Source organism: Vulpes lagopus, chromosome 5, assembly GCF_018345385.1.
Source record: "Vulpes lagopus strain Blue_001 chromosome 5, ASM1834538v1, whole genome shotgun sequence".
NCBI lineage: Eukaryota > Metazoa > Chordata > Mammalia > Carnivora > Canidae > Vulpes > Vulpes lagopus.
Window position 1 is genome coordinate 113,197,657 of NC_054828.1, and position 25,917 is coordinate 113,223,573.

Consider the following 25,917-nt stretch of genomic DNA (forward strand, 5'->3'; position numbering starts at 1 on the left):
AGAGGCAGAGACATAGGCAGAGGGAGAAGCAGGCACCATGCAGGGAGCCCGATGTGGGACTCAATCCCAGGTCTCCAGGATCACGCCCTGGGCTGAAGATGGCAATAAACCACTAAGCCACCAGGGCTGCCCAGCATCCAACTCTTTATCTCAGCTCAGGTCTTGACCTCAAAGAGTCGTGAGTTCAAGCCCCACACTGAGCTCCACAATGGATGTGGAGCCTACTTAAAAAACAACAACAAAAAAGACCCTGCAAGAGCCCCAAAAGCTCCAGCCTCCACTCACAGATTCCTCTCACAGCTAACTGCCCCCAAATGCAAGAGGGGAGTCCCATGCCACTGGCCCAGGTCCAATCCCACAGTGACAGGCCTATTGTCCTACCACAATCTGAGGTGGGGAAAAAGTCCCCTCATGACATGAGGTGGAGTCATGGGCCAGCATTTCACTGGACCTGAGCTCTTTGAAGAGATTCAGCCACAACTTTTTAAAGACTTTAATCATGACTTCAGGATACAGGTGACCCCTCCTATGGCCTTATTTTGACAGGCCTGATCATAGCAGCTCTGGGAAATCCAGAGTGGTCCCAGGCAGCTCCCCGGGTGACATGTGCCAGCTTCGGCTATAGCACCAACACCAATGCCAGTGCCAGCATTCACCTTAACACAGCAGCCTTTTGGGGCCCAGCTCTATTTTGTGGGTACTCGGAACACCTGAGTTGGTGGAACTTGCAGTTCGGAGTTTATCTGGAAGAGAAAAAGGAGGGTCATTACATTTTCCCGGGGCCCTCCTTCTTCATGACCTCTGGGGGCAGGTGCACATGTTGGCTCTCCTAAGGGCTCTAAATCTCTGCAAGTATTTCTTCTCAAGGGCTTCCAGATGCTGGGGGAAAGCCCACAGTCTGCCTCCCTTTAGAAGAGAAGTCCTAAAGCTTTTCGTATGGCTTCTGCTCCAGCCAGCTAACCTTTGGTAATGTTCTTAACCTTCTGCTCTGAGCCACTCTCTTAAATCCTCCCTCCCCCCCTCACCTGTGCTTCCTATCACCAGTCTAGCCCTCCCCCTCTCTCCTCCTCCCCCATCTTCTTGTACACAGCAGCGTGGACGAAATCACAGACCACATAGTCCTCTAATGTGTATCACAGGCCAACAGGCAATCACGACACCAAGGCTTACCACATCCTCTGCTCAGGTGTGGCCTGGGGCCTGAGACCATGGTGGGGCCACATTCTCAGTTCCTGGGCTTGTGGCTGACCTCGGTCACCTCTCACACACACAGCTGGTGAGGAGAACCTACCCTCAGCCCAGTGTGTCAAGGCTGTCCTGGCCCAGGGCTTCAGCATCATGTGAAAGATTCTATACTAGCAGAGCAGAGCCACCAACTGTGTTATGAGTGGATTCTAATCTTTGGAGCAGAGGGAGTGAGATTTCCTCTTCTGCAGGCCATGGGAACAGTTGCCCCAACTACACTGGAGTGGGCAAGAATGGGGGCCAGCAAATATCTATCCCAGTTGGCGCCTCCTCTCACCGTGTTACATCCCAGGCCGGACAACCTGGGCCAGCAATATGGGAAGAGCCCAGGGCTCTGGGCATGTCACAGAGTCACCCAGTCTTGAGTCTCCTTTTTGGGAGAATCATCTATGCCCTATCGACCTCACAGAGGGGTTGTTAAGACAAAGAAGAAAATTCATAAGGAAGGGTTCTGTGGGCCATGAAGCCATCGTGGGCTTTGGCACTGCTTCCAAGAATAGTCCAACAAGCAGCTTGTGCCAAAGACCATGGGCATGAAAGGGCACTCTCACAGCCCAAACATCTCAGAGAAGGCTTTAGGATTGTCCATTCCCTTGCCCAATAATTCTGTCCCAACCTCAGGTATGACTGTTGATACTTTATGTCACACCTCAATGCTCCCTTGCTTCTGGTGAGGGAAGAGACTCATTTCCTAATATCAGCTCCAGCCCCACTGCCTCCCTTGGCTGCCTGCCTACCGTCCTTGGAGGGTCCGTCACCCACCTTGGACTCTAGATACTGTTGAAGCAGCATCTGGAGCTCTGTATTCTGCTGCTCCAGAGAGTTGTTTTCTATCAGCAGCTTAGCCCTCTGGGTCAGGATGAGGCTTTGGGTGGAAAAATCAGTTAGAGGCTCATTGAATCCTGCATCCCCTGCCAAGTAGGGACCAGGATCTCTGTGTTTCTGGTCTTTTTAGAGGTGGAAGAGGATTCCAGAAGCCTGACCCCAGAGCAACCTCCCTGCCCAAAACAAACCAGGCTAGCAGGAACAGAATAGGAAGCCAGAGGACCAGCCACCTAACACCACATGCCCCTTCAACAGGACCTTTCCCTCCAAAGGCAGCTTTTCTCTCCAAGTCAGGAAGGTGGCAAATTGGCCACTGCAAGCAGAATCCTCCTCCACCAATTGCCTGGGCCCCTCCTTCTCCTGGGCTATGACATGCACACTCACTGATACTTCTCCAAAGCTGTGTACAGAGCGTCCCAGAGGTTCTGCGTGGTATCAGGGATAACTGTGGTCAGGGCCTCCCAATACTCAGAGTCCTTCGAGTCATCTCGCACATGCTTCAACTTCACTGGCGTCCGGGAGTCCCTGAAGGTTAAGAGCAACAGTATCATCATCGCCACCTGGCAACCCCCCCCCACCAAGCCCCCATGCGGGGCCAGTCACAGTGCCTGTCCCTCACAGACTCTGCTTGTCCACCAGTCACCTTCCCACTCAGCTTCGTGAGTCTATCGGCTTATGGCCGATTCTCAGAAAGTGCACATGACTGCTCTCAGCATTCCTGACTCCTGGTGCCATTGTCGCCTTTGTCATCCCTTTTCTCTCAGTCAGTTTACCTCACTGACTTTATATCCCGCTACTAGGCCCAGTTCTTTCACTAATGCATCCAAAACACCTCTCAGAATTCGGCGTCCCCTCAAGGATAGCCTTGATCCAGGATATCATCAACTCCACCAGGACAAACCTTTCAGCTGCTCTCCTGTATCTGGCATCACCGCCCCCTCCCCACCACCAAAGGGATCTTTGTAAAATGCAAGCCCAACCATGGCGCCTCCACTGCTTAAGACCATGCTCTGGCTCCGGGCCACTAAAGGACAAAGACAAAGATCTTGGGCACGGCGAGCAAGGCTCTCCAAGATCTTGCCTGGCTCCCCTGCCCACTGGTCTCACTTGCCAGGGAAGACCCTGACACTAGCCACACCTCTCTGCCACGATTCTGGAATATACCAGGCCTTTCCCCATACTGTGACACCCTGAAATGCCCTTTCCCCCCACTTAATCCACCCAGGAAAACCCAGTTTGGGTGCCTAAACCCCTCTCGGACATGCCAGATGGGGAAGCCACTGCCTCTCCCAAGTGACGTGGCAGCTTGTTATGCTCTGCCCATTGTTCTGATAACCAGGCGCTCCCTCCACAGGGCCCACACCCAGCAGACCCCAGTGACTGTTGAATGAATGATAAATGAGAAAATGCAAATCACTTCTATGCCTATTTCTTTCCTTCATGTCCACTTGTCCCCCGATTCCTCCAGCCCTCCCAAGGACCATCCTCTCCTCCCCACCCAGGTTCCTGTCCTGCAACCTCCACACTCAGACTATAGCATCTGCATGGCCTCTGCCCAGCCCGCTTCAAGCAAGTCCTCCAGCACCACACCTGGGCTTCTTCAGACCCATGACAAAGGCCTCCAGGATCTTGAGGACATCGTTGGGGTGGATGAGCTTGGGAGAAGGGGGGTGCTCCTTCTCTTCCGCCTCCCCTTCCCCAAGGCTTTCCTCCTTCTGTTCCTCAAGATCTCTCTTCTCTCCTGGCTCCAGTGCCGACATCAGGCTTGTTTGCTCCTGTGGGGGTGACAGATGCCAAGGTAAACCAATGTCATCAGTTTCTTACGTATCCTTCCAAAGAGATACTATGTCCCTACAAGCAACGCCTTCCCTCCCGTTGTCACAGGAATGATGCTCTACGACACACACAGTTCTGCACTTTACATGTTTCACAATAAACCTTAGGGATGTTTTCGCATAAATATGTAAAGAACTTTTTTGTTCTTTTTTTTTTTTACTGGTGCATAGTATTCCACTATGTAGATTCACCACAGCTCCTAAGAGCAGGAGGTTTGGCTTGTTCCCCTGAACAATGAATTCTTTCATGATGGAATTGTAGATTGTTTTTGATCTTCTCCCACTTCTAGCAATGCTGCAACCAATGAGCTACAATAAACACATCCTTTCAAATGTATTGAGACATAGCTGCAGAGTGAAATCCTAGGAGAACTGCAGGGTATAGAGTACGTGGTGCTGTCATCCATAGGGACGCTGCAACAATTGGCTCTCACAGCAGCAACTTAGGAGCCTGTCTGGTTCCCACGCTTCGGCCAATCACTATGTGCTATCAACTCGCACAGTCTTGCCAATGTGACAGTTGCACATGGAATTTGGACAGTTTTAATTTGCACTTCTCTTATTAAAAGAAGCCTGGTTATCTTTTCATACGTTTAAAAGTTATTCGTACTGCCTCTTGTAGGAGATTTTTGTTTGTATTCCTTGTCCAAGTTGTTGGTCTTTTTCTTATTGGTTTATATGAGTTCTTTGTATATTAAAGAAATAGGCCTTTAACTGTGGTATGAATTTAAGACATTTCCTCTCCCAGTTGTCATCTGTATCTTAACTTTGCTTATAGTGATTTTTGCCTCACAAGGTTTATTTGCTTGGTTTTTAATGTAGTCAAATAGATCCTGTTTTTCCCCTTTACGGCTTCTGGGTTTTATTCACCCAGCCAGTTCTTTTTGGAAGCATATCAGGATATTCTCCCTGGAGCCAGCAATGCTGAACATATTTTTTAATCCAAGTTTTTAATTTTTGAATTAAAACTTTATAAAATTGTTAACATGATATCTTCTTCAGAATAGTTCATTACAATCAAGATAGGTATTGCAGATGGGTCCTGCTTGGCAGGAAAGTGGTAAGGATCAAAATATTCAGAACGTGGTGGGCCTAGGACTCCTAGGGGCTGAGATCAGGCTTTGAGGAAGGGCCCAGGAAAAGATGCCTCGGGGCCTTAGTATGAGAACAGCCTCTCCTCCCCAACCTTTCTTCCCCTTGCAAATAGAAAAAGTAACAATAAAATAGGAAATGCTAAGTTCACTTTCTTTGACATAAAACCCTCACTATTTCTCCAGAAGTATTATGCAAAGGCAGCAATGCCCTCTGGGGGCTTTCAGAATTTCAAATGCTCTCTTTTTTATTGCACTTCACATTACCTGACTGGAGGGTGAATGATAAACTCGGTATCTGAGGAAGAAGTTCACCAGTTTATATAAGTCGTCCTCACTTTCAATTCCAAGGGCCTAGGGGAAAATAGGAGAATTGCTCAAACATCACAGACTTCTTCCGAGACCCTCACCTCCTTAAGAGACCCTCACCTCCTAAGAGCAGGAGGTTGGCTTATTCCCCTGAACATCCCCAGCACCTGCCATGGCCCAGAGTGAGGCCCGCTCAACACCTGGGAAGTGCAATGAGATCATATCCTAGCAGAGAAACAATGCTTGGAGTAAGGAACAGCTCCACACAGGTCTGGTGGGTATGGGAATGCTAGAATAGGCTGGACATACATCCAGGTTTCAGGGTGTCGGGAAGAATCTAGAGTCTGAGAGCTGGGCCATGAGAGAGAAGCTGGTAGAGGAAGGGTCAGGGCTGGGAGACAGCTAAACGACTCTGTGGCCAATTTGTGACATGGAGAACAAGGTGACAGAGAACCCAGGGAAACCGGGAAGACCTACATCTACTCCCAGGGCCAAGGCAATGTTGGAAAAACAGAAGAGGCTGGCTTAGAATGAGGCCAACTCAGCCCAGTGGGACTCACTGAGAAGATGGCGTCCAACTTCAGCAGATAGCATTCGTTCTTCTCCAGGGGAAGGAGAAGGCTCAGCAGCTTGCTCTCTATGAGGAAACCCTGGGAAGGAAGACGACATCTCTAGCCAGAGACAGGTTTCGAAACGAGTGCTGGGTCTGCAGCCTACCTCTGTCTAACTAGCCCGCGATGACCCTGCAGAGCAGGACCCCACAAAGCAGAGACTTTCAGCAGCAGGGCCTCCAGAGGAAGTCCTTCCTGGGATGCCCAAGAGCCCTTCCTGGGGATAAAGCCAATGCTCGTCATGGATTTAGTTTCCCTACCTCCGAAAGGGGCTGGCTCACCTCACCCACAAGCCACTGGGTAAACACCTGAGTTCCCCAGAGCAGCCCAGATCCGATTCAGTCACAGATCCCTGCCTGTGCAATGTCATTTCACTCATAGGCTAGCCCTCAAATATCATCAAACAGGGCAGCAGGCACTGAGTTGGGAGGGAGGCGTGGAGGGTAAGGGACACACCATATCACAACACAGTGCACATGGGGGGCAGATGGGAAGACTGAGTGCCCGACACCCACTCCAAGCTGGGAACTCCTGGGGGAGGTCAGCATGAAGGGGTGGCCCCTGGCAGCAAGCCTGCAAATAGAGAGAGGAACACCTGACTGCTGCCTCTCTCAGCAGGAGCTGCCCTCAGTGGCAAGAGCCAGATCTTGGCCAAAGAAAACTCTCAAAGGGGTGAGGGGCTGCCAGCCCTTGCTGCACCTCCTCTACACATCTCAGAAACGCAGGATCTAAGTAAACACCAATTGTGTTCCTATAACACCCCAACTTCCAGCTGAGCCAACTCCAATGCCTTTACACTAAATCTAGTGGGTTTTGCTAATATACAGTACAGATACCCAAAGCCTCACACCCCCAGAGTAATCACAGATTGAGCTCCCAGAATAAGGCCATGTCAGCTGTGGCCACACTACTGGGCAGGTGGGTTCACAGAGGTGAGACTGGCACCTCTTCTCTTGCAGAATGGGCTTCTTTAAAAACTAATAATAATTAGCAGGAGCCCGTGGGCCAATTTGGCCCACACCTTGCTGACCCACTAAGGGATGACCCATTTGCCAGCTGTGGGCTGCTCTGAGGCAGGTCTCTCTGTGAGGGACCCCCGCTCTGCTGCTGAATGCCTGGGCACTCTTGCCTCCAGGCCACATCTGGCCTGGCCAGACATAGCAGCAGCAGCAGCACACAAGAAGCAAGGACAGAGAGTTTGCAAAGCCACCAGCCAGAAGTCCCTCTGGCACAGCCCCACGCAGCTGGCCTCACCGACTCGTCACACAGGAGCATCAGGATCTTTCTGGTAGTTTTTGCGGAAATTTGCTTCGGCAGGTCAAGGTAAGACTCTGCTTCTGAGGCAGCCTCCTCAGTCCCTTCCTCTTCTGCAGATAGGGCAAAGAAAAGAGAGAGTGGGAGGGAAAAAGAAAATTATTGTTTGGCTCTGTTGACTTTGAGCAACAGTCAAAGGGCTTTCCTTGAGAAAATTTACCTCTTAAAATGCCTCCTTAAGGCCCTATGGAGTCTCCTCAGCTGAAGAAAGCCAAGTACGTGGGGAAAACAGGGAGGCTGGGGGTTGGACTGGAGAGGAGGATGAGAAATCTGCCATTCTAGGATATTTCGCTGGTCAAAATTTCATCTCCTTGCCAACAACACACTCAAAATCCGACCATGGCCAGGAAGTGGAAGGGAGAGGATGAACCTATTTATTCTCACTTTAGAAAAATCTAGCACATCTAGCTATATGCTTTCTAAACCAGCAGCAGATCAGAAGCAGCCAACTAAACTGTGTACCAAGTGGTAGCCTCACTTCTCAGCAAGAGCTGTTGACTAATAGCAGAGCTGCACATTTTCTTGACTAAAATGAGAAATTTAAAGATGTGGGGATCCCTGGGTGGCTCAGTGGTTTAATGTCTGCCTTTAGCCCAGGGCGTGATCCTGGGGTCCTGGGATCGAGTCCCACATCAGGCTCCCTGCATGGAGCCTGCTTCTCCCTCTGCCTGTGTCCCTGCCTCTCTCTCTCTCTCATGAATAAATAAATAAATAAAATATTTTTTAAAAAAAGAAATTTAAAGATGTTTTATACTATACATTTTCTCATCTGAAAATAGTTATAAAAAAATCATTGTACTACCAGGTTTTACTAGTTGTTCAAAAGATAAAATGAGATCATATAAATGAAGATATTTTGAAAAATACAAGATACCATCCTGCTGGTGGAAATGCAAAATGGTCCTATCCTTATGGAGCAATATCCAACAAAATTACAGAGGCATTTACCCTTTGATCCAGAAGTCCTACTTTTAAGGGTCTATCCCAACAATTTGCTAGGAAAAATATACAAACATGAATGCGTAGAGCTATTTATTGCAGCAATGTTTGTAAGAGCAAAAACAAACAAACAAAAACCTGGAAATATCCCAAGTAGCCACCAACAAACACTATCTGAAAACGTTGTAGCATGGCCACACAACAGAATACCAAATAAAAATAGCATGAAGAATATTCCTTCTCACTGCTATAGACTGATCCCCAGGATACTTTGTAAGTGAAAAAAAAAAACAAGATGGAGAAAAGCATATGCTCTCATTTTAAAAGGAGGTCTATATATACAAATATATACACACATTTGTTTTTAAAAGCAATGGAAAGATAAACTATACATTATTAAATAGTTACCTATAGGAGAGGGATAAAATAGAATGGAGAGGATAAGACTACACTTCCACCAATATACCTTGTTTTGTACATTTGGCTTTGGAAACGTAATTATTTTACATAACTATAAAACAAAATTAAATTGTAAAAATCAACGCCTAACAATCAAAAGTAAAACAAAAAGATCTAAATATGTATTCAGTTGGTGACATAACCAAATAGAAACTATTCTCTTTTTTTTTCCAAAGATTTTATTTATTTATTCATGAGAAACACAGAGAGAGAGGCAGAGACAAAGGCAGAGGGAGAAGCAGGCTCCCTGTGGGGAGCCTAATGTGAGACTCAATCCCAGGACCCCTGAGCCAAAGGCAGACACCCAACCACTGAGCCATTCAGATGCCCCAAATAGAAACTGTTCCAAGTGACTTTAAAAGACACCAATCTGGGGAAGCCTAGGTGACTCAGTTGGTTAAGCATCTGACTCTTGGTTTCAACTCAGGTCATGATCTCAGGGTCATGAGATGGAGCCCCAAGCCCTGCGTCCAGCTCTGTGCTTAGCACAGGGTCTGCTTGTCCCTCCCCTTCTGCTCCTCCTCTGGCGTACTCTCTTCCCATCTCTCTCAAATAAATAAATAAAATCCATATATGAATGAATGAATGAATGAATGAATGAATGAATGACAGCAATCTGTGTGTACATCCCTAGTGGAATGTACCCTAAGAGTAAAATGAACTTCAGAAAGGTTTAAACATTTTTTAGTAATCATTTATTAATAACAGGTTGATATTTTATTCTGCAACTGTTCTGTGGTTCTGGGAAAAGCAATGAATAATTATCTCGAAATGCACCAAGATTTTCAAGTTAGGAGAGAGGAGATATACTTTGATAAGGTTAAGTAAAACGTCTGGCATTCTGATGATTAGGAAGTGTTAGGATAAACACATGATTTATTTTTTCATGAAAATGTAATTAAAAAAAAAAAAACAAAAAAAAGAAAATGTAATTCTACACACTATACTCATCCACTAGGAAGGCCTAGAAACTGACCCATCCCCAGCAATGAGCACTCCAGCTCCCAGACGATGGTTTCAAAATACCATTTGTTATTTAAAAGGACTAGGTTTTCTTGACCTTGAGAAATGGCTGATTACAGACTTGAAGCAGGAAACATATAAGATTGGAACATCTGTTCATTCTGGAAACCCAGGAAACTATCAGCAACGACTAAGTTTGTGTCGAAAGGACCCAGAAGCCAACATGAAGAGACTCTCATTGGCCAAAAATGGGACAATTAGAGTATCAGTAAGGTTAATAAATGCAGTAAACTGAAACACATCAAACTTGTTTAAATCCAATGTGTTCATAATGATATTTTTAAAAGACTGATTGATCGATTTGAAAGAGGTGGGGGTGGATGCAGGGAGAGACTCAAGCAGATTCCGTGCTGAGCACAGAGCTCCATGCAGGGCTCGATCTCACAACACTGAGATGACAACCTGAGCCGAAACCAAGAGACGGATGCTTAACCAACTGCATCACTGACGTGCCCCATGATATTTGTTTTATAAAATGTCACTGGTCACCTTTAGAAGATGCTAGAGACCAGCCCACTTATTTTGATAACTAGTAGATAGAGAAAGAACGGCATCTATCCTGTTTTTCCTACATGAAGTGTGTCTCAGGGTAACAAATAGCTGATGAGGGGGAAGATTCTCTTTTCAGAAGTGTTCCAGCTAATAAATGAAGACATGTGATAGAATTTAGAATATCACCATTTTGCAACCCCTAAGGCAATTAATGGATCTTAGACAATGACTACCAGTGGTTGCTAACCTCACAAAAAGAGAGACAACCAACCAGACATTAGTTTATCCCAATGGAGGTACACAACAATGTACTTAGCGAAACTAAACTGAACCAGAATTTGATCAAATTTCTAGATCAAACTACCAGATTATAATACAGGGAAGAGGATAAAGCTATAAATTATATTAGAGAGTTAAAAGCCATGACTATGGACCTCCCAGCTACCAGACTTCTTCCCCCTTCTCTGGACTTCAGTTTGCTCATCTTTGAAATGAATGGGTTGCCACAGTGGTCTTACAGGCCCCCAGCCCCCAGGTCTAGGACATCATTTCAGTCACCTGTTTGCATCAGCACCTCTTCTAATATTTGTGTGGCAGACTTCTGCTGCTGCTGAGATATAGGTCCCACATTCCTCAGGAACCAGAAATCAGGCGCCGTCCATGGGAGTCCCAGATGATGGGTATGGATGATCCTGTCTACATCAAAGGCTCTACTTATCAGATCCTTTGCCTCCTCTTCATTCATCAGCCAAATCTCCCGAAACTGCTTGTCATCGATAAGAGCAAAATGCCTGTGATGGAGAGTTGCTCAGCATGGCCAGGGGACCCTGGGGGCCTGGTTAGGGTCCCCTCCATTAGCAGTAGGGCAAGAACTGAGGTGGAGCTGTGGTGCATCCCGGGTCTGGCCTCCAGGCCTCACCTGTGACAGGCTGAAGGCCATCCCCACACCTCTCAAGAAAAGGCAGATGACATGCAAGTAAAGGGACAGAGAAGACAGCACAAAGGACTCTTAGGGCCTGGGCCCACCTCTATTTGGGGCATGAGCCTTGGGACCCAGGTCCCTAAAATACCTCATGGCTTTCTGTAGCTCCTTGAATTGCATCACAAGGCGTTTGTAGTCAGAGGTTAGTGACTGGTTCTCCTCCTGGAACTGCTTGATCTGTTTGGCATATTTCGATCTCAGATTGTTAAGGGTATCATGTAGGCTGTGGAGCAGAGGGGGAAAGAGTTCTTCTGTCGCTGAACAGAAGCTGTGGTGTATGTTCCTCTCAGGTACTTCACACCATTCTACAGAACGGTGGGTCAGATTTGTGCAGGTGCAGAAAACCCTCCCATTTATTTCCAAAACCAGGCTGCTCCAATTGTGATGGAGAGGAAAGGAAGGCCACGGGAGGTAAGGGTGTCGTCCAGAACTAAACTCATTTACAAGAGTCCAGAAGCCCTGAGCCACAGGAAAGGCCGTCTCCTCCTCAGGAGCATGACTGAATCTCCCTCAACACACCATCTGTGAGCGTGTCCCTACTGAGTGCCACCTCACATATTTAAAGAGCGAATCTCAACTATCTCACTGATGTGAATTGGATGTTCATTTCACTTCTAACACAAGGAAAATAGAAAGGAAAAAATGAAAACTTGACCCCACAAGTCTATGATATATACTGTTCGGGAGTCCGATAGCTCATTCATTCACTCCCTTATTCATCAAACATGGAAGGTCTCTTGTGTGTCAGGGCTATGTTTGAATACAGAGATGAAAACAAGGATATGTTCCAACACAAGGCACTATCAGTCCAGCCAGAGGCAAAGATTCACGCTCAGTAGAGCATGAAAGCGCTGTGGGGGCAGTTCACATAGGAGTCCAGAGGTGAGGCATGGAACTTACCCTGACCTGCAGGTGGGGGGAGTGGCTGAAAGTTCCAGCACAGTGAGGGGCAGTGATAGACTGGCAAATGGCTCTGCGAGTCCAGGCATGTCACAGCTCCACATCTCACTGTCCTGGGAGCTCTGTACATGGAAACTTGTCTCATAAAATATGCATGGCAGGCACGGCTATTAGACCCACAACCATACTTCAGAGTTCAAACCAGTGAAGAGGTGTCTTGTGTCAGTGCCTCCTTTACATACGAATGGAGAGTCTGAAGGCCTACATATTGTCCATTTAAAAATTCTAAAGATAAAATTTTCCCTTTCAAGCATTATTCTGAAATAAACATAAGGCCCCTAAACACACAAACATCCATCCTTTGTGTTTTCAGCCTCAATAAAATGCAAAAATCATTTAACTTAGACTCTGATAAAAAGCAATATCTAATTCATTTTCTTAACTACAGCATTCTAGGACATTTTCCACATATAGATGTAAAAAATGTTATTAAGTAGCCATTCCAAAGTATTTTTCCCAGCATCCCTTAGTAAAGAGGTTTCTACGTGTCATTTAACCACAGAAGCTAATAAAAAAAATAATAAACTCCAGGCACACGCTGCAGGTCTAGGCAAGGTAGCAAGACAGGGAGTAGACAGGAAGAAATGGTTGCAAGGGGAGGCTCAACAAAACATCATGTCCTTGTTGACTGGCTGGAAACTAGAGATGGAGGGGACAGAGGTGGAGGATGGGAAAACTGGGAGGGTAGGCAAGCCTGGTTTCAAAACTTGTCCACTGGCAATGACAGGGACTCTATAAGCTGAAATGTCTTTTGGCAGTCCCAGATAAAATGAGGAGGTGAGGTTGGGATCAGGGATATGCAGCTGGGAGTCTCTGCCTTCGGCTCAGGTGGTGATCCCAGGGTCCTGGGATTGAGCACCATGTTGGGCTCCCAGCTCAATGGAGAATCTGCTTCTCCCTTACCCTCTCCCTCTGCCTCTACCCTTCCCCATTCCCCCACTCATGCTCTCTCTTTCTCAAATAAATAAATATAATCTTTAAAAAAAAAAAAAGCGGTTATATGCAAAGCCATGAGACTGGTATAGATGGTGGATGGGATAAAAATATAAAGGAGTAAGGCGCTTTCTAGAATATCGAATCAGGCAAGAGAAAGCAGAACCACCAAAGGAAACCAATTAGCAATGCATTGAGAAAGAAGAGCAAATATTTCAGTCATAAAAGTCCAAGGAAAAATATTCTGAGATTTGGTGCCAGTAACCACAGGATGAGGCCTGAGGAAGAGCTGTGGTATGTGGCTAGAAGGACATCACTGGTCACCTCCATAGGGAAGTGGTTGTCCAATTTCGGGGTCAGGAGTCAAATTATGAGCACTGGAGGTGAGGGACCAGCCAGTAGGGAGAGGAAAATGGCCAGGTAAGCAAGGAGAGAGAGAGCCCTCACACAGGAGCAGCAGGGTCGACTGAGGGCTTTTCAGGGTAAGGGAAACTGTGCATGCGTGAAGTCAGAGGGGACCCCCAGGGAAGGGAGGATAGGGATGATGCCACTCACCTTCCTGCCCCTGGGATCAAACCCAAGGGCAGTCTCACGTACCTCTGCCCACTGCCGTTCCTACCACCCTCCTCTCTCTCCCAGTGCAGTCCCTGTCAGCAAATGAGGAACCTTCGGCTTCCTGCGTCCTCGCCTTCAGACCAGCCCTTCACTCCTGGCTCTGGCACCCTGGAGTCCTAACTCTTTTTTACCGATTCATATCCCTCCTCCACTTCATTATTTCACTTCCTCAGGAAACCTTCTCAGAGAACTCCTTCTCACTGACAGCACAGATTTGTGGTTTTGTGGTTGTCGTAGATGGGTGAAGAGAGGGAGCAAGAGAAAGGAGAGATCCAGAGAGATACACTCCAAACGATCTCTGGTGGTAGGAATATGCTGTTTTTATGTTTCTATCTTACTTCCAGTTGTACTTCCTACTTCTCAAAAATGCTCACATACTGTTTCTGTAATCACAAGCTGAGAATTTATTCTACAGACGGCCCCGCGCCTGTGCAAAGTGAGACACTTGGCATGAGTACCTACACTGGCATCATTTGCAACAGCAAAAGATTAGAAGCGATCTAAATGCCCAACCACAGGGAAATCATGTGAGAGCTCTTTATGAACCAATATGGAAACATTCAAGACACAGGACAGTGTGTATAGAATGCTGTCATTTAGTCTAAAAAGAGAGGGGAGTGGTGACAGTATTTATTCATGTTTGCTTGTAATGTGGTTAAAGAAATTCAGGAAGAAGCAAAAGAAATGAACAATTATTACAGAGGTGGAAAAGAGGAACCATGCAAAATAGGGGGTGGGAGACAGACTTTTTGTTGTACATTCTTTGGGGGCGGGGAAAGGATTATCTTTTCTAAAAAAAACTCTTTTAAGAAGACTTTTTTAACAGCTTGCACTCCTCCAGAAGGGGAGAGTTCATCCCCACCCCCATTTTCAGCATGGAAGGGCTGATGTTCTGTGTGCCCGCTTACCGATTTATCTTCCTCTTCTGCTGAGATTTGATCACTGTGCTCTCTTCATCCCTCTTCTTCAGCACCTGGAAGTTGTACTCCAACTTCTCTTGGTTTAGCTGGTAAGTTGCTTTCATCTGCTGGAGCTGCTGCTCAAGAATCTAAAGTTTAATAACAATAATAATAATAATAATACTCACAGGCCTGGTATCCTTGGTTGTGCCTGAGCGTCCCTGATTCTTCCTACTGGCATCAGTTGTATCAGAGGAACCAGAGGCACAAGTGCCTCCACCTGAATTCTTAGAAAATCTGTCATCAGAGGCAAATGAAAGACAACAAGAAAAAATATCCACCGTTCAACTGCAAGCTTAAAGCCTATGTCCCTGAGGCACCTGGGTGGCTCAGTGGTTGAACATCTACTTTTGGCTCAGGTGTGGTCCCAGGGTCCTGGGATTGTAGGAAATGTGAAAAGTACAGTAAAGGAGAAAAGAGGAGAAGACATAGAAAGGGCAAGAAGAATTATTTAAACTCCACCTCCAAGAGGCATTTTCTGTCAACATATTGGCATGTTTCCTTCCAGTGTTCTTTACATACTGAGATCAAACCATAGCTACAATTTTATATTCCACTTTTCTCCCTTAATATTATAACAAAAAAAATTATAACAAGAATTTTCCACATTAGCTCTATCAATGTAATTTTAATGGTGTATAATATTTTTACATATAATAACTTATCATATATGAAATACTTATCATCCACCATACTATTTCATCATTTCCCTACCATTGTACATCTAGATTGTTTTGAGAATTCTCAATATCAGAAAACAGATTCTGGGAACAATCCTATATAAAACTTCCTGGGTATTTTTATTTCCTAAAGGTAGATTCTCAGAAGTAGACCAGGGACCTCCTTTTTCTCATAGCTTTGCAATAAGCCCCTATTACTAAGACAGCATTTCCCAAACCTGTCTGGCCACAGAACAGGTTTTATATTTATAACAAAGTGAGAGCACGTGAGTTACAAATGCAAGCCCTGGCACATGTTCATGCAAATTTCATTCTTGAAGGCAGATTATTATATAACACTAACTATGGAAATAGACTCTCTGTTTTTCCTACATAATCACATCTTGAAAGGGGAAAAAAAAATCAGTGACTCACTTTGTTAGTTTTGTGAAACCACCACTAGTACCTCACCTAGCTGAACACAGTTTGCAAAACTCAACTAATTAGGCTGTGTCTTTTTCTTTGGGACCTGAAAGAACTCATATCTGAGCTGATTTTATATGCAAAACAACAAACAAAGAAACTCTGTCACCTGACTCTTCGCATTTGCATTTCTTTGCCTGTGCTTATGGTTAATTATTTATTAACTGATTTTATTTTCTCTTGTGGAATGCACCTGCTCCTACTCTTTGCTAAAATAGGTTCCTAGGAGACTGACACATGGAAGGACTAGCAATGCAACGTGCACTGTGGGCTCACCATCTCTATGGGATCACGGATCAGCTGCTCCATCACCTCAGCTCTGATCCAAGACCACCCCCCACCCCCACCCCCGTGCCTCCGCAGTCACGATGCCACTAGGGATTTATTGGCAGCGCTGACAATGAAATTGCAGAACTAATAGTCTGGTAGTCTCACCCACCAGAGTCTACAGCAGACAGCTGCATGAATTATGTGATTCGTTATTTGTTGTCAACACCTTCTGCTCCAGATAATTTGGGGAATGGTGACTCTATTGTTAACTATTTCAGGGTTAAGTCTCAACAGACCACTGTCCTTGGTTGTCATACACTGAAGGTAGTTTTTTAAATTTTAAGATTGTAATGGATTTTGTTAACCGTCTGTGCTTATTCTTCAATTTTCCAAAGATATTTTTGTGAAGTTGTACTTTACGTTCCCAAGATTCATGATAAAACATCATGTTTGGGTTTTGTGAATAATTTATAAAGATTACAATCTATCTTGCCTCTGATGTTATGGTTACTGTAGGTGTTGATCACACCTTCCTGTTTTTCCTGCGTCAGTACAAGCCTCTCCATGCTACCTGCCCACACGCTCCAGAAAACCAGCTGCCATCATCCCCCAGACAGAATGGAAAATTAAAACAGCCTTTCCCCTGGCCCTGTGGGCTGACCTCAGAGATCCCACCAGGCCTTTTCACGGCCACTCTCAAGAACTGTATCTTGTTTATCTTTGTGTTTTACACAATGTAAGTTTGCAATACTTGTTAAATAAGTAACTTGGTTTTGATTTTTTGTGATTAATATTCTGGTAGTAAAGGCAACAGTCCCTAAAAGTTGAGCTAAACCATTTTACAACTTTAAAAGCACAAGTAGGACCTAAAATAAAAACATTGGCCTGCATCAAGAACTAAGTGTTTCTAGTAGTTTTATTTTGGGGTAGTGGGAGGGTGTGGCAAAATCCTTCTCGAATGCCTAATGTTTACAGGCTTCTTTTTGCTCGTTAATAATGTCACCTTACTGGCAGTAAGCACTTGGAAAGTATGCATTCTTTTCCACTTTTTATACTTTACCCATCAAACCAAATCTATGTGTATTGGATCCTTCATATTTTTGTGGTTTGGAAAATTTTAGTTGCATGTTTTAGAACTGATACAGTGCTATGAATTACTTAGGAAGAGAAAGCCTAATGTTGAGCTACATTCTTTATCTTCTTGACAAAAATTGATGCTATTTTGACTTTACTGTCTAGTGCGAGTACACCTAAGTGGCATTATGATAAAGTTTGATCTACTAAAATACCCCATGTACTGCAATATGGTAATCCCTGATTTGATTATCTGTTTCTAGTTAAATGTGGTACAGTATACTTCTGGTTTCCATTCTAACACAGGAAAGAACCATTGCGCACAGGAACTGCACACAGTTCCCCACTCTGAGTATCTCTGTCTGCCTGCCTCCCACATACTCATACTCCAACTGGGCAAAGGAAGCCAGGAGATGAGGGTCTCCCAGACTCTCTACCTCTCTGTCCCTCACCTCCCTAGTCTTACATCAGCCCTCACCCTCAAAAATCTCCCTATATCCCAGAATTCTTTGGCTTTCTTCAAGCATCTGAGGATTAAATTAAGAACATGAAATTCTACTCCTACAACTTAGTAGCAAAATAAGTAAATAAATAACTGATTAGAAGGACATACAAATTGCCAATGGATTTATGAAAAGGGACACTATTTATTAGGGAAATGCAAACCAAAACTACGATGAGATACCACCTCACACCTCTTAGGATATCTATTGTCAAAAACCTGGGTGGCTCAGTGGTTAAGCGTCTGCCTTCAGCTCAGGGCGTGAATCCCAGGACCTCCTCACTGGAGCCTGCTTCTTCCTCTGCCTATGTCTCTGCCTCTTTCTCTGTGTCTCTCATGAATAAATAAATTAAATCTTAAAAAAAAAATGACTACAAGTGCAGGCAAGGATATGGAGAAGGGAATTTCATACCCTGTTGGTGGGAATGCAAACTGATGCAGTCACTCTGGAAACAATATGGAGGTTCCTCAAATGATAAAATATAGAACTATCGTTTGTTCCAATAGTCCCACTTCTGGATACAGATCCAAAGGTACTGAGATCTGGATCTTGAAGAGATGTCTGTACTACCATGCTCATTGTGGCATAGTCACAACAGTCAAGATATAGAAACACCTAAATGTCCATCGATGGACTAATGGAGAATGAAAATGTGGTATAGGTATATTATGAAATCTTACTCAGCCTTAAAAAAGGACAATCTGCCATTTGCAACAACATGGATGGACACAGAGGACATTATACTAAGTGAGATAAGCCAGACACAAAAAGACAAATACTGCATGGTCTCTCACTTGTTTTGGGGATCTAGAACAATCAAACTCATAGGAGCGGAGAGTAGAATTTGCAACCAGAAGCTGCCAGGGGCTGGGGGAGGGGAAGCGGGGAGGTGTTGGTCAAAGGGCACAGAGTTTCAGTTACATGGAATGAATAAGTTCTAGGGATCTAACTGTACAACAGAAGGTCTTTGAGTGACAATGCTGTTATTGTATATTTGAAAATGTGTTAAGAGAGTAGATCTTATATTACATGCTCTTAACACAAAAGGAAAAACAAAACAACAAATAAAAGAAAATGAGTTTCCATTATTTCACTGTTTGAGGCCAATAGTGCATAGTTTGGTCCCATAAATTATCATACAACCAAAATAACTTAAGAAAGATCAACAATAGCCATTTTCATTAAAAGTGTAATGTATACAGCCCACATAAGCAGCGCTGCCCTCACAGACTTCCACTGTTCTTTGTCAGTGATTCTCATTTCCATGACATTAATATGAGAAAGGCCCAGGAAAATTATCAAGACTGGTAAGAATATTTGTAGTCTGGAGGGGCTTTAATTCAACCTTGCTATATAAAACCACAAGTCATAGGTCTTGAAATTCTACGAAAGGCTATGTGGAAAAGCTTTAGACTAACAAGTTTTTCTAGACAGAAACTGAAGTGAGTAGACAGTGCTGGAATATTAAGAGATAATTACATGACACCTAAATGTAATTAGAGATGAGCTTTTTTTAACTGACTTTGAGGCAGAGAATCCTAAGCTTGGAAAGAACTTTACAAACCAGAAAATCTAACCTCCTTCCACTGCAAGAATCCTTCCTCAGCATTGAAGACAGACACAGTCATGCAGCCTTTAAATACTTTATAAAAGACTCATTATTTTGTGGGATGACCCTTCTCTATATTGGATAGCTCTAACTATTAGAAAGTTCCTGCTGGGGCACGTGGGTGGCCCAGTTGGTTAAGCGTCTGACTCTTGGTTTCAGCTCAGGTCATGATCTCAGGGTTGTGAGATGGAGCCCCATGTTGGGCCTTGTGCTCAACAGGGAGTCTGCTTGAGATACTCTCTTCTTCTCTCTCTCTGCCCCACCAGAGCACTCTCTCTCTCTCTCTCTCTCTCAAATCAATAAATCTTAAAAAAAAAAAAAAAGTTATTTCTGATGGCAAGTTGGAATCAGCCTTACTGTGATGTCCAATCATCAGCCAGGGTCTGTTTGGAATATTAGGAATATAGACTATTGAGCGAGACAGAGCTGGGTTTAAATCCAGGGCCCACCATTTGCCAGGTAAGTAGCCTATTTCCTGGTATATAAAATGTGGTCAGTGATTCCTCCCTTCCCTGTTAGTGTGAGGATTGGAGACACCGTGCCTTAAGTGCTTAGACACTCACTATATGGTAGCTGTTCTGCTTTGGCTCTCTGATACACTTAACTCACCCTGGGGATACCTTCCCTTTACCCAACTAAAATGTCCAGTCCTCTCAATGATTCCTCAGGTCACAGTTTCCTGGGGTTTGTTTTTTTTTTTTTTTTGGCAGTTCTTCATGGTTTATTAAAAAAGGAATTCCTCCACATTTATATTGTACATGAGCTCCTTCAGATATGATCACTTGAAAGCAAGCAGATAATGAATACATATCTGTTGAGTGGACTAACTCTAGAACATTCTGGGCAGTCACCAAGGATAAAACATGCCCGGGTACTCTCTGCTCTGCTACCCAGAGACCGAGCAACAAGTCAGACCTGCACGTCCTGCTCCAGCTTGATCTTGATCATGTTGTACTCTTCCCAGTCCCATATCCTCTGCTTGTTCAGCTGTTTCTCGTAGTCCTCTACTTTCTTGATGCGGTTCATAAGATACTCCAGCTGAAGGCACAGGAAGACCAGGGGAAAGTCAGCCCTGTCCCTGCCCTGACTCAATCCTTCAGGTGGCATGACAAGTGTGACACAGGGAAGGATCTCAAAGTGTTATGAGTTCCTTGGCTCTCAGAAGAGAGCCCCAAGGCTTTGTATTGTTTCTCTTCTTCTGGAGCTTCCTTATTTGAGAAACTCCAAGAGGAATGCTCCATTAAGAAATTAGGCATGGGCCCTGTGGTCAGACATTTGTATTTCTAAAACAAAACAAAACAAAAGCCATTGGATCTTGGTCAAGCTATTCTTTGTTCTTTGTGTCTCTGAAGGAAAGTGATAACCCCACACCCCTTGAAACATCTTAAAACATTCGTGGCTGGGGTAGATGCCTAGGAACAAAGAAGAGAGTGACAGGACTATGGGAACCCCAGTGAGCTGCAAAGGAAGGTCACCAGAGACAAATGTCACCACCAGAGGCAGCAACCATCTGCAAGGCCACACTGACTAACCATGAAGTGAGGTAGTAAATGTCTGCCATGGCAATCCTCCCCAAGATACAAAAAGGCTAGCAAATTCAGTCACAGTAGATATTGCCCTAGATCCATGGATCACCTTGACACACCTCCACCCCCTCCACCACCCACCACCCTTTTACCTCTTTGGCATTGTGAGCCTGCAGGGCCCGCTCCCATTTCTTCTTATTACTGGTCAGCAGTTCTTGCCGTTCTATCTCAAATGCTTTCTAGGACCAAGAAGGAAGAGGGCTCTTGTGTCTGTTTTGATTGGGCAGGTCCCACAGTATGAAAGAACTCCTAAGTTATTGCACAAGTGCCACGTACCAATCATATAGTCAAAGTCAAATCCAAATGCAAACTTGCCAAGTTTCATTCAACCAAATGGCTATGGAAGGAGTTACACGGAAATCAGGGTTATGAAGTCTGGCCTCCCCGCAGATTTAGAGAGGAAATGTGCCAACTGTCCTGTGGCTCAGTCAGTATCAGAGGAGGGAGCTGGAGGAAGGCCAGTGCCTTTGGTAGCAGTTACAGGGCAAGCCCTGGCATATGATTCAATCATGCCTAGGGCTGCTGCGTTGCTATGGTTGGGGTTCCCACAAAACAAAGGAGCACGTTGGTCATGAAAGGTAGGCCCGGGAATGTGGAAATGAGTCTATAATAATAATCCAGAGAGGTCCCCACCTTCTTGGCTCCCTTCCATTTTGGAAAGGCTGTTTCAATCTTAATCCTTGACATTTCATTCAAATTCAAAGTATGGATTCCTGAACTTGTTTGGCACTTGAGTTTCCCATGCCCCCACCTGTCTGCCATAAATACAACAAATAAAAGCTCACATACCCCCTTCTTGACTCTTCTTATCCTTACATGGTTTTATTTTCTTTCAAAGCACTTATTGCCACCTGTCCAAGTATATATTTAGTAGTTTATCTGTTTATTGTCTAGCTGTCTCCTGCTGGAATACAGATTCCATCGAGGACTTTGTTTTGTTCATGGCTGTATCCCCAGCCCCTGGTACAGTGCTTGGCACATAGTAGACACTTGATGAATATTTGTTGGGTGAGTGAATGAATGGGTAAATAAATTACAGGGCAGAAGCCAGATGACAAGACATCTGGGACCCTCTGTAGATGCTCTGGACAGATCTGGCCCTCCTCCCAGGGGCCCTACATGGGTAGAAGGCAGTTTTTTCACACCCTGTTACCTCAATGTAACTGAGCTCCTGACGAAAGGTTTTCATTACGTTCTTGACTTGTTCTTCCATCCTCTCTAGGAGCAGGCAAATGTCATCTGACTGTTTCTTCAAATCCTTCACATACTGGTCATCTTTTGTTTTTAACTCCTAGAAAAGAATACGTCAAAGGCTGGTCACAAACTGAGACAGAAGCAAGAAGTGTCAAGCATACTCCACCTGGACCTCTTTCTTCAGGACCCGCAAACACTGAAATTGCAACTATACAAAGCGAAAGTGGCTTCAGAAGAATCGGAGGACACCCAGGGAGAAGGCACAGGGAGATGGAGCAGAATGGCCTCAGCCCAGGGCAAAGCCTGAAGGAGCAGCAGGAGGCCAAACCCTGCAGGACTACTTGCCCCAAGGCTCCTTGTACACTCCCAGACAGCCTAGGGCACCCCAGCTGAGCAATGACTAGTCAACATGGGAACATACCTACCGCAGACTAAACTCCATTGCTTAACTGAAAACATAAAATCTGAAACAGCATTTGCTATGAACATCCATCTCTCCAAGGTGAACAGTGATTCTAAAATTACTAAAGCTTTTCCTTCAGGCTGAATTTATTGCTGTGCAATACTCTGAGGAATGAAGCTAGGCCTCCACTTTTTCCACTAAGGGGAGCAAACCAATAGGCCAGTCAGATGCCCCAGCCCTCAAGGCAGGGATGGCAGGGGTGGGGCCGGGAGTCTTGCCTGCTGTAACTCGCTGATTAGCTTATTCTTGTCTTCTATTAGCGCAGCGCAGTGCACTTGCTGGGTGCTAAGCACGTCCCACAGGTCCTGGGGGATTCTCTTCTGTCTGCCCTCCTCCCACTTGGCGGTGATTTCATCAAATTTGTCCTGGCTGGTCTTGACTTCATTCTCCAGCTTTTCAAGTCTGCGAATAAAAACACACTGGCCAGGCCAGCCCAGTTCTGGATGCCGCCTCCTGCTGGAGTAGGGCAGGTTCTCAAGAGTCTGAAATACAAGGCCCAGGTACTGAGCACCACCTTCAGATGCCCTCACTCAAAACCATGCGGGGCTCTGAGAGATCTTGAAGCTTAATGACGGACTGGCAGTAAGGAGACCGAATAAATTAAGTGACACGGTACAAAAGCAAATCAACCTCAAAGCTATACCTACTTGGACGTGCACACACACATGAAGATTAAGAGTCAATTTGCCACCTACTTCTGTGACAAGCTAGATGACTCCAATGATCGAGGCCTGACCTTGCTACTTACTGACTCAACTTTAGACAACTCCCTGACTCTCTGCAAGCTGCATTTTTCTCCTCTGTAAGAGGGAGAGGATGAAAGCATCTACTTTCAGATGGCTACTGTCAGAGTTAAGTGAGATAATGCTCAGCACGGCAGTGCTTTATGAACACGGTACTCATAATATTTTTGGTGATCAACGTGAGTTCAGGTGTGTGGCCGCTCCTCCCCCAAATGATCAATAAATGACCGTGGGGACATTTTACAAATAAGGAAACTCCACTATTAAGCAATGGAAAATCGGCATGGCCTTTCCAGAAATTCCAAAGAGACTCTGTGATGGAGTGAACTGAGGAGGGTGTACCAGACTGCTGAAGGGAGGCGTGAGGATGAGAGCCCCCTCCCAAGCACGAAGAACGGCTGCTAAGACAGATGCCGGGATTCTCTTCCTACCTGAATAGACTGTCATTCTAGGAGACTGCCTCCCAGCAAGAGCGCCAAGCCCTGCAGGGTAGGAGTCACCACTTAACCTCGAGCTCCCTTCTTTCCTTCTCGCTTCCCTTCCCAGCTGGAACACAGAGTACAGTTTATAATTCACTTGCCTTTTTTCCTCAAAAAATGAAAAATGGACCGGTCATCTTCCTAAAGCCCACATTTATGTTGTAACTCTGCCATTTAAGAGCTTGGGTTTTTCCTCGGAGGTTCTGGAACAAGGCCTAACTCCTTGGTGTGCCTGGGAAATTAGCCCATTCGGTTCTGCGTACAGCTGTCAGCGGGCAGTGGGAAGTTGCAAGAATAAAGTCACCAATTGCGTGCTGGTAAAGGTAGTAAAAATGCTGAAAGAATTACTTATGCTGAACAACTAAAAATACTGTTAATATCGTGCTGTTGAGGAGATAAGCTAAAATGGCTCAATGAGCTAAATGAGCTAAAGTGGGAGAACAACTAAAAATATTGTTAATATCGTGCTGTTACAGAAATGAGCTGAAATGGCCAAGTGAGGAAAGGGGGAAGGAGGGAGGAAGGCAAGGAAGGAAGGAAGGGATTCCTAAGGAGCAATCAGGGGATTCTACTAGAGTAAATGTGACACAGGCACCTTCCAACAGGTGGGGAGGGTTGAGGGATCCAGGGAAGAGATATCTTCCATCCCCCAGGCTGCAGAGCAGGGCTTCCTCACCTCTGCCGCTTTATCTCCTCTTCTTCCACTCTCCTGTGGATCTCTCTGATATCTGTAGCTACCTGGATGTTTGTCACCAACTCAGTGCCACAGAGCAGCAGTTTAGCCAATTTCTGAAAACAAGTAAGTTATGACGTTAGAGGGACGCCTGGGTGGCTCAGTCGGTTAAGGTCTGCCTTTGGCTCAGGTCATGATCCCAGGGTCCTGGGATCGAACTCTGAGTTGGGCTTCTGCTCAGCGGGCAGCCTGCTTCTCCCTTTCCCTCTGCCTCTCCCCTCGCTCATGTTCTCTCTCACGCACTCACTCTCTCCAATAAATAAATAAAATCTTTTAAAAAAAAAAAGATTTTATGAAGTTAGAAACATTTTGTACAACTGTCTGTAGCTGTTCTAGCCAGCCAAGTGGGAATAAAAGCTTAAGACTCACTTAACAGTAGCCCGTATTTGGCAATTCATTCCCACCAGGGGATGTTGGCGATGTGATATCAGAGCTTACAATTTAATAGCACATGTGATTCTTTTTTTTTTTTTAAGATTTTATTTATTTATTTATTCATGACAGACAGAGAGAGAGAGAGGCAGAGACACAGGCAGAGGGAGAAGCAGGCTCCATGCAGGGAGCCTGACATGGGACTCCATCCTGGGACTCCAGGATCACACCCTGGGCTGAAGGCAGCACTAAACTGCTGAGCCACCAGGGCTGCCCGCACATGTGATTCTGAAGGTACTTTGGTCTATTCTTGTTAGAGTAGGGATCAGCCAAGCAGCACACTGGCAGGTACTCTAAGTACGTCTTGGCACTTGCCCCCATCGACCCTCCAAGTTGCTGACACCACCAAGAGGCTTTCTGAGAATTCAGTGGGTGAGATGAGGCAGAGATAATGGCAATCATCCTCCAACATCCATTCCTCCTCCTCTTCTTCGAGGGTCAGAACCCCCAATTTTAACTGGACATTTGACCTTCCAAAATGGATATTACTCCCCAACCTCCTTTGCAGCTTGAATACAGTCTGATCAATAGAACATGAGCAGAAGTGATGTGTGCCACTTCTGAATTGTGTGTTGAAGGGAAAACGTGTGCCCTCTGCTGCCCCATGTCCCCCTTCTCCCAGGTGGGCTTGTGGTGCTCTGCTGTGACGCGGTGAGCAGATGAAAGCCACATAAGGAAAGGCAGAAGGAGATGAGGTCCCCGGCATCGACGAGCCCCCATATCAGCCCTGGACAGTGTATGTATGCTCTGAACTACTAAGTAAGCCAGAGGACAAAGCGTCTATGTTATTTAAGCTAACATTACATGGGCTCTTCTCTCCCTTAGTGACTCAGCAGTTTTGCTATTGGCACCCCCCTTCTAAATCCCTCCCTGGGGCCCCATGGGTGGCTTAGTCAGTTAAGCGGCTACCTTCAGCTGAGGTTATGATCTCAGGGGCCTGGAATTGAGCCCCACATATCAAGCTCCCAGCTCAGTGGCGAGTCTGCTTCTCCCTCTGCCCCTCCCTACCCCCACTCATGCACTCACGCTCTCGCATTTTCTCTGTCAAATAAATAAATAAAATCGTTAATAAATAAATAAATCCCTCTTTGAACCCC

The 25,917-nt window shown here is 45.4% G+C and overlaps 1 protein-coding gene across 4 annotated transcripts in view; it reads right to left on the minus strand.

Annotated features, from left to right (window-relative positions):
- Window positions 1–469: 469 nt before the first annotated feature.
- Window positions 470–25,917, minus strand: part of DRC1 (dynein regulatory complex subunit 1) — a 38,103-nt gene continuing 12,655 nt past the window's right edge. For 2 of the 4 annotated variants that reach the window (XM_041755252.1, XM_041755255.1), the window contains exons 3-17: window positions 24,332–24,444; window positions 22,652–22,835; window positions 21,930–22,067; window positions 20,869–20,955; window positions 20,106–20,228; window positions 14,542–14,681; window positions 11,214–11,348; window positions 10,702–10,934; window positions 7,171–7,283; window positions 5,866–5,955; window positions 5,264–5,350; window positions 3,661–3,845; window positions 2,455–2,595; window positions 2,008–2,110; window positions 470–743 (exon numbers count right to left, since the gene is read on the minus strand). In XM_041755252.1, the coding sequence (XP_041611186.1) occupies window positions 687–743; window positions 2,008–2,110; window positions 2,455–2,595; window positions 3,661–3,845; window positions 5,264–5,350; window positions 5,866–5,955; window positions 7,171–7,283; window positions 10,702–10,934; window positions 11,214–11,348; window positions 14,542–14,681; window positions 20,106–20,228; window positions 20,869–20,955; window positions 21,930–22,067; window positions 22,652–22,835; window positions 24,332–24,444 (1,929 nt within the window). In that variant the 3' untranslated portion in view covers window positions 470–686. The remainder of the gene's footprint in view (window positions 744–2,007; window positions 2,111–2,454; window positions 2,596–3,660; window positions 3,846–5,263; window positions 5,351–5,865; window positions 5,956–7,170; window positions 7,284–10,701; window positions 10,935–11,213; window positions 11,349–14,541; window positions 14,682–20,105; window positions 20,229–20,868; window positions 20,956–21,929; window positions 22,068–22,651; window positions 22,836–24,331; window positions 24,445–25,917) is intronic. The other 2 variants (XM_041755253.1, XM_041755254.1) reach the window with 2 other exon arrangements.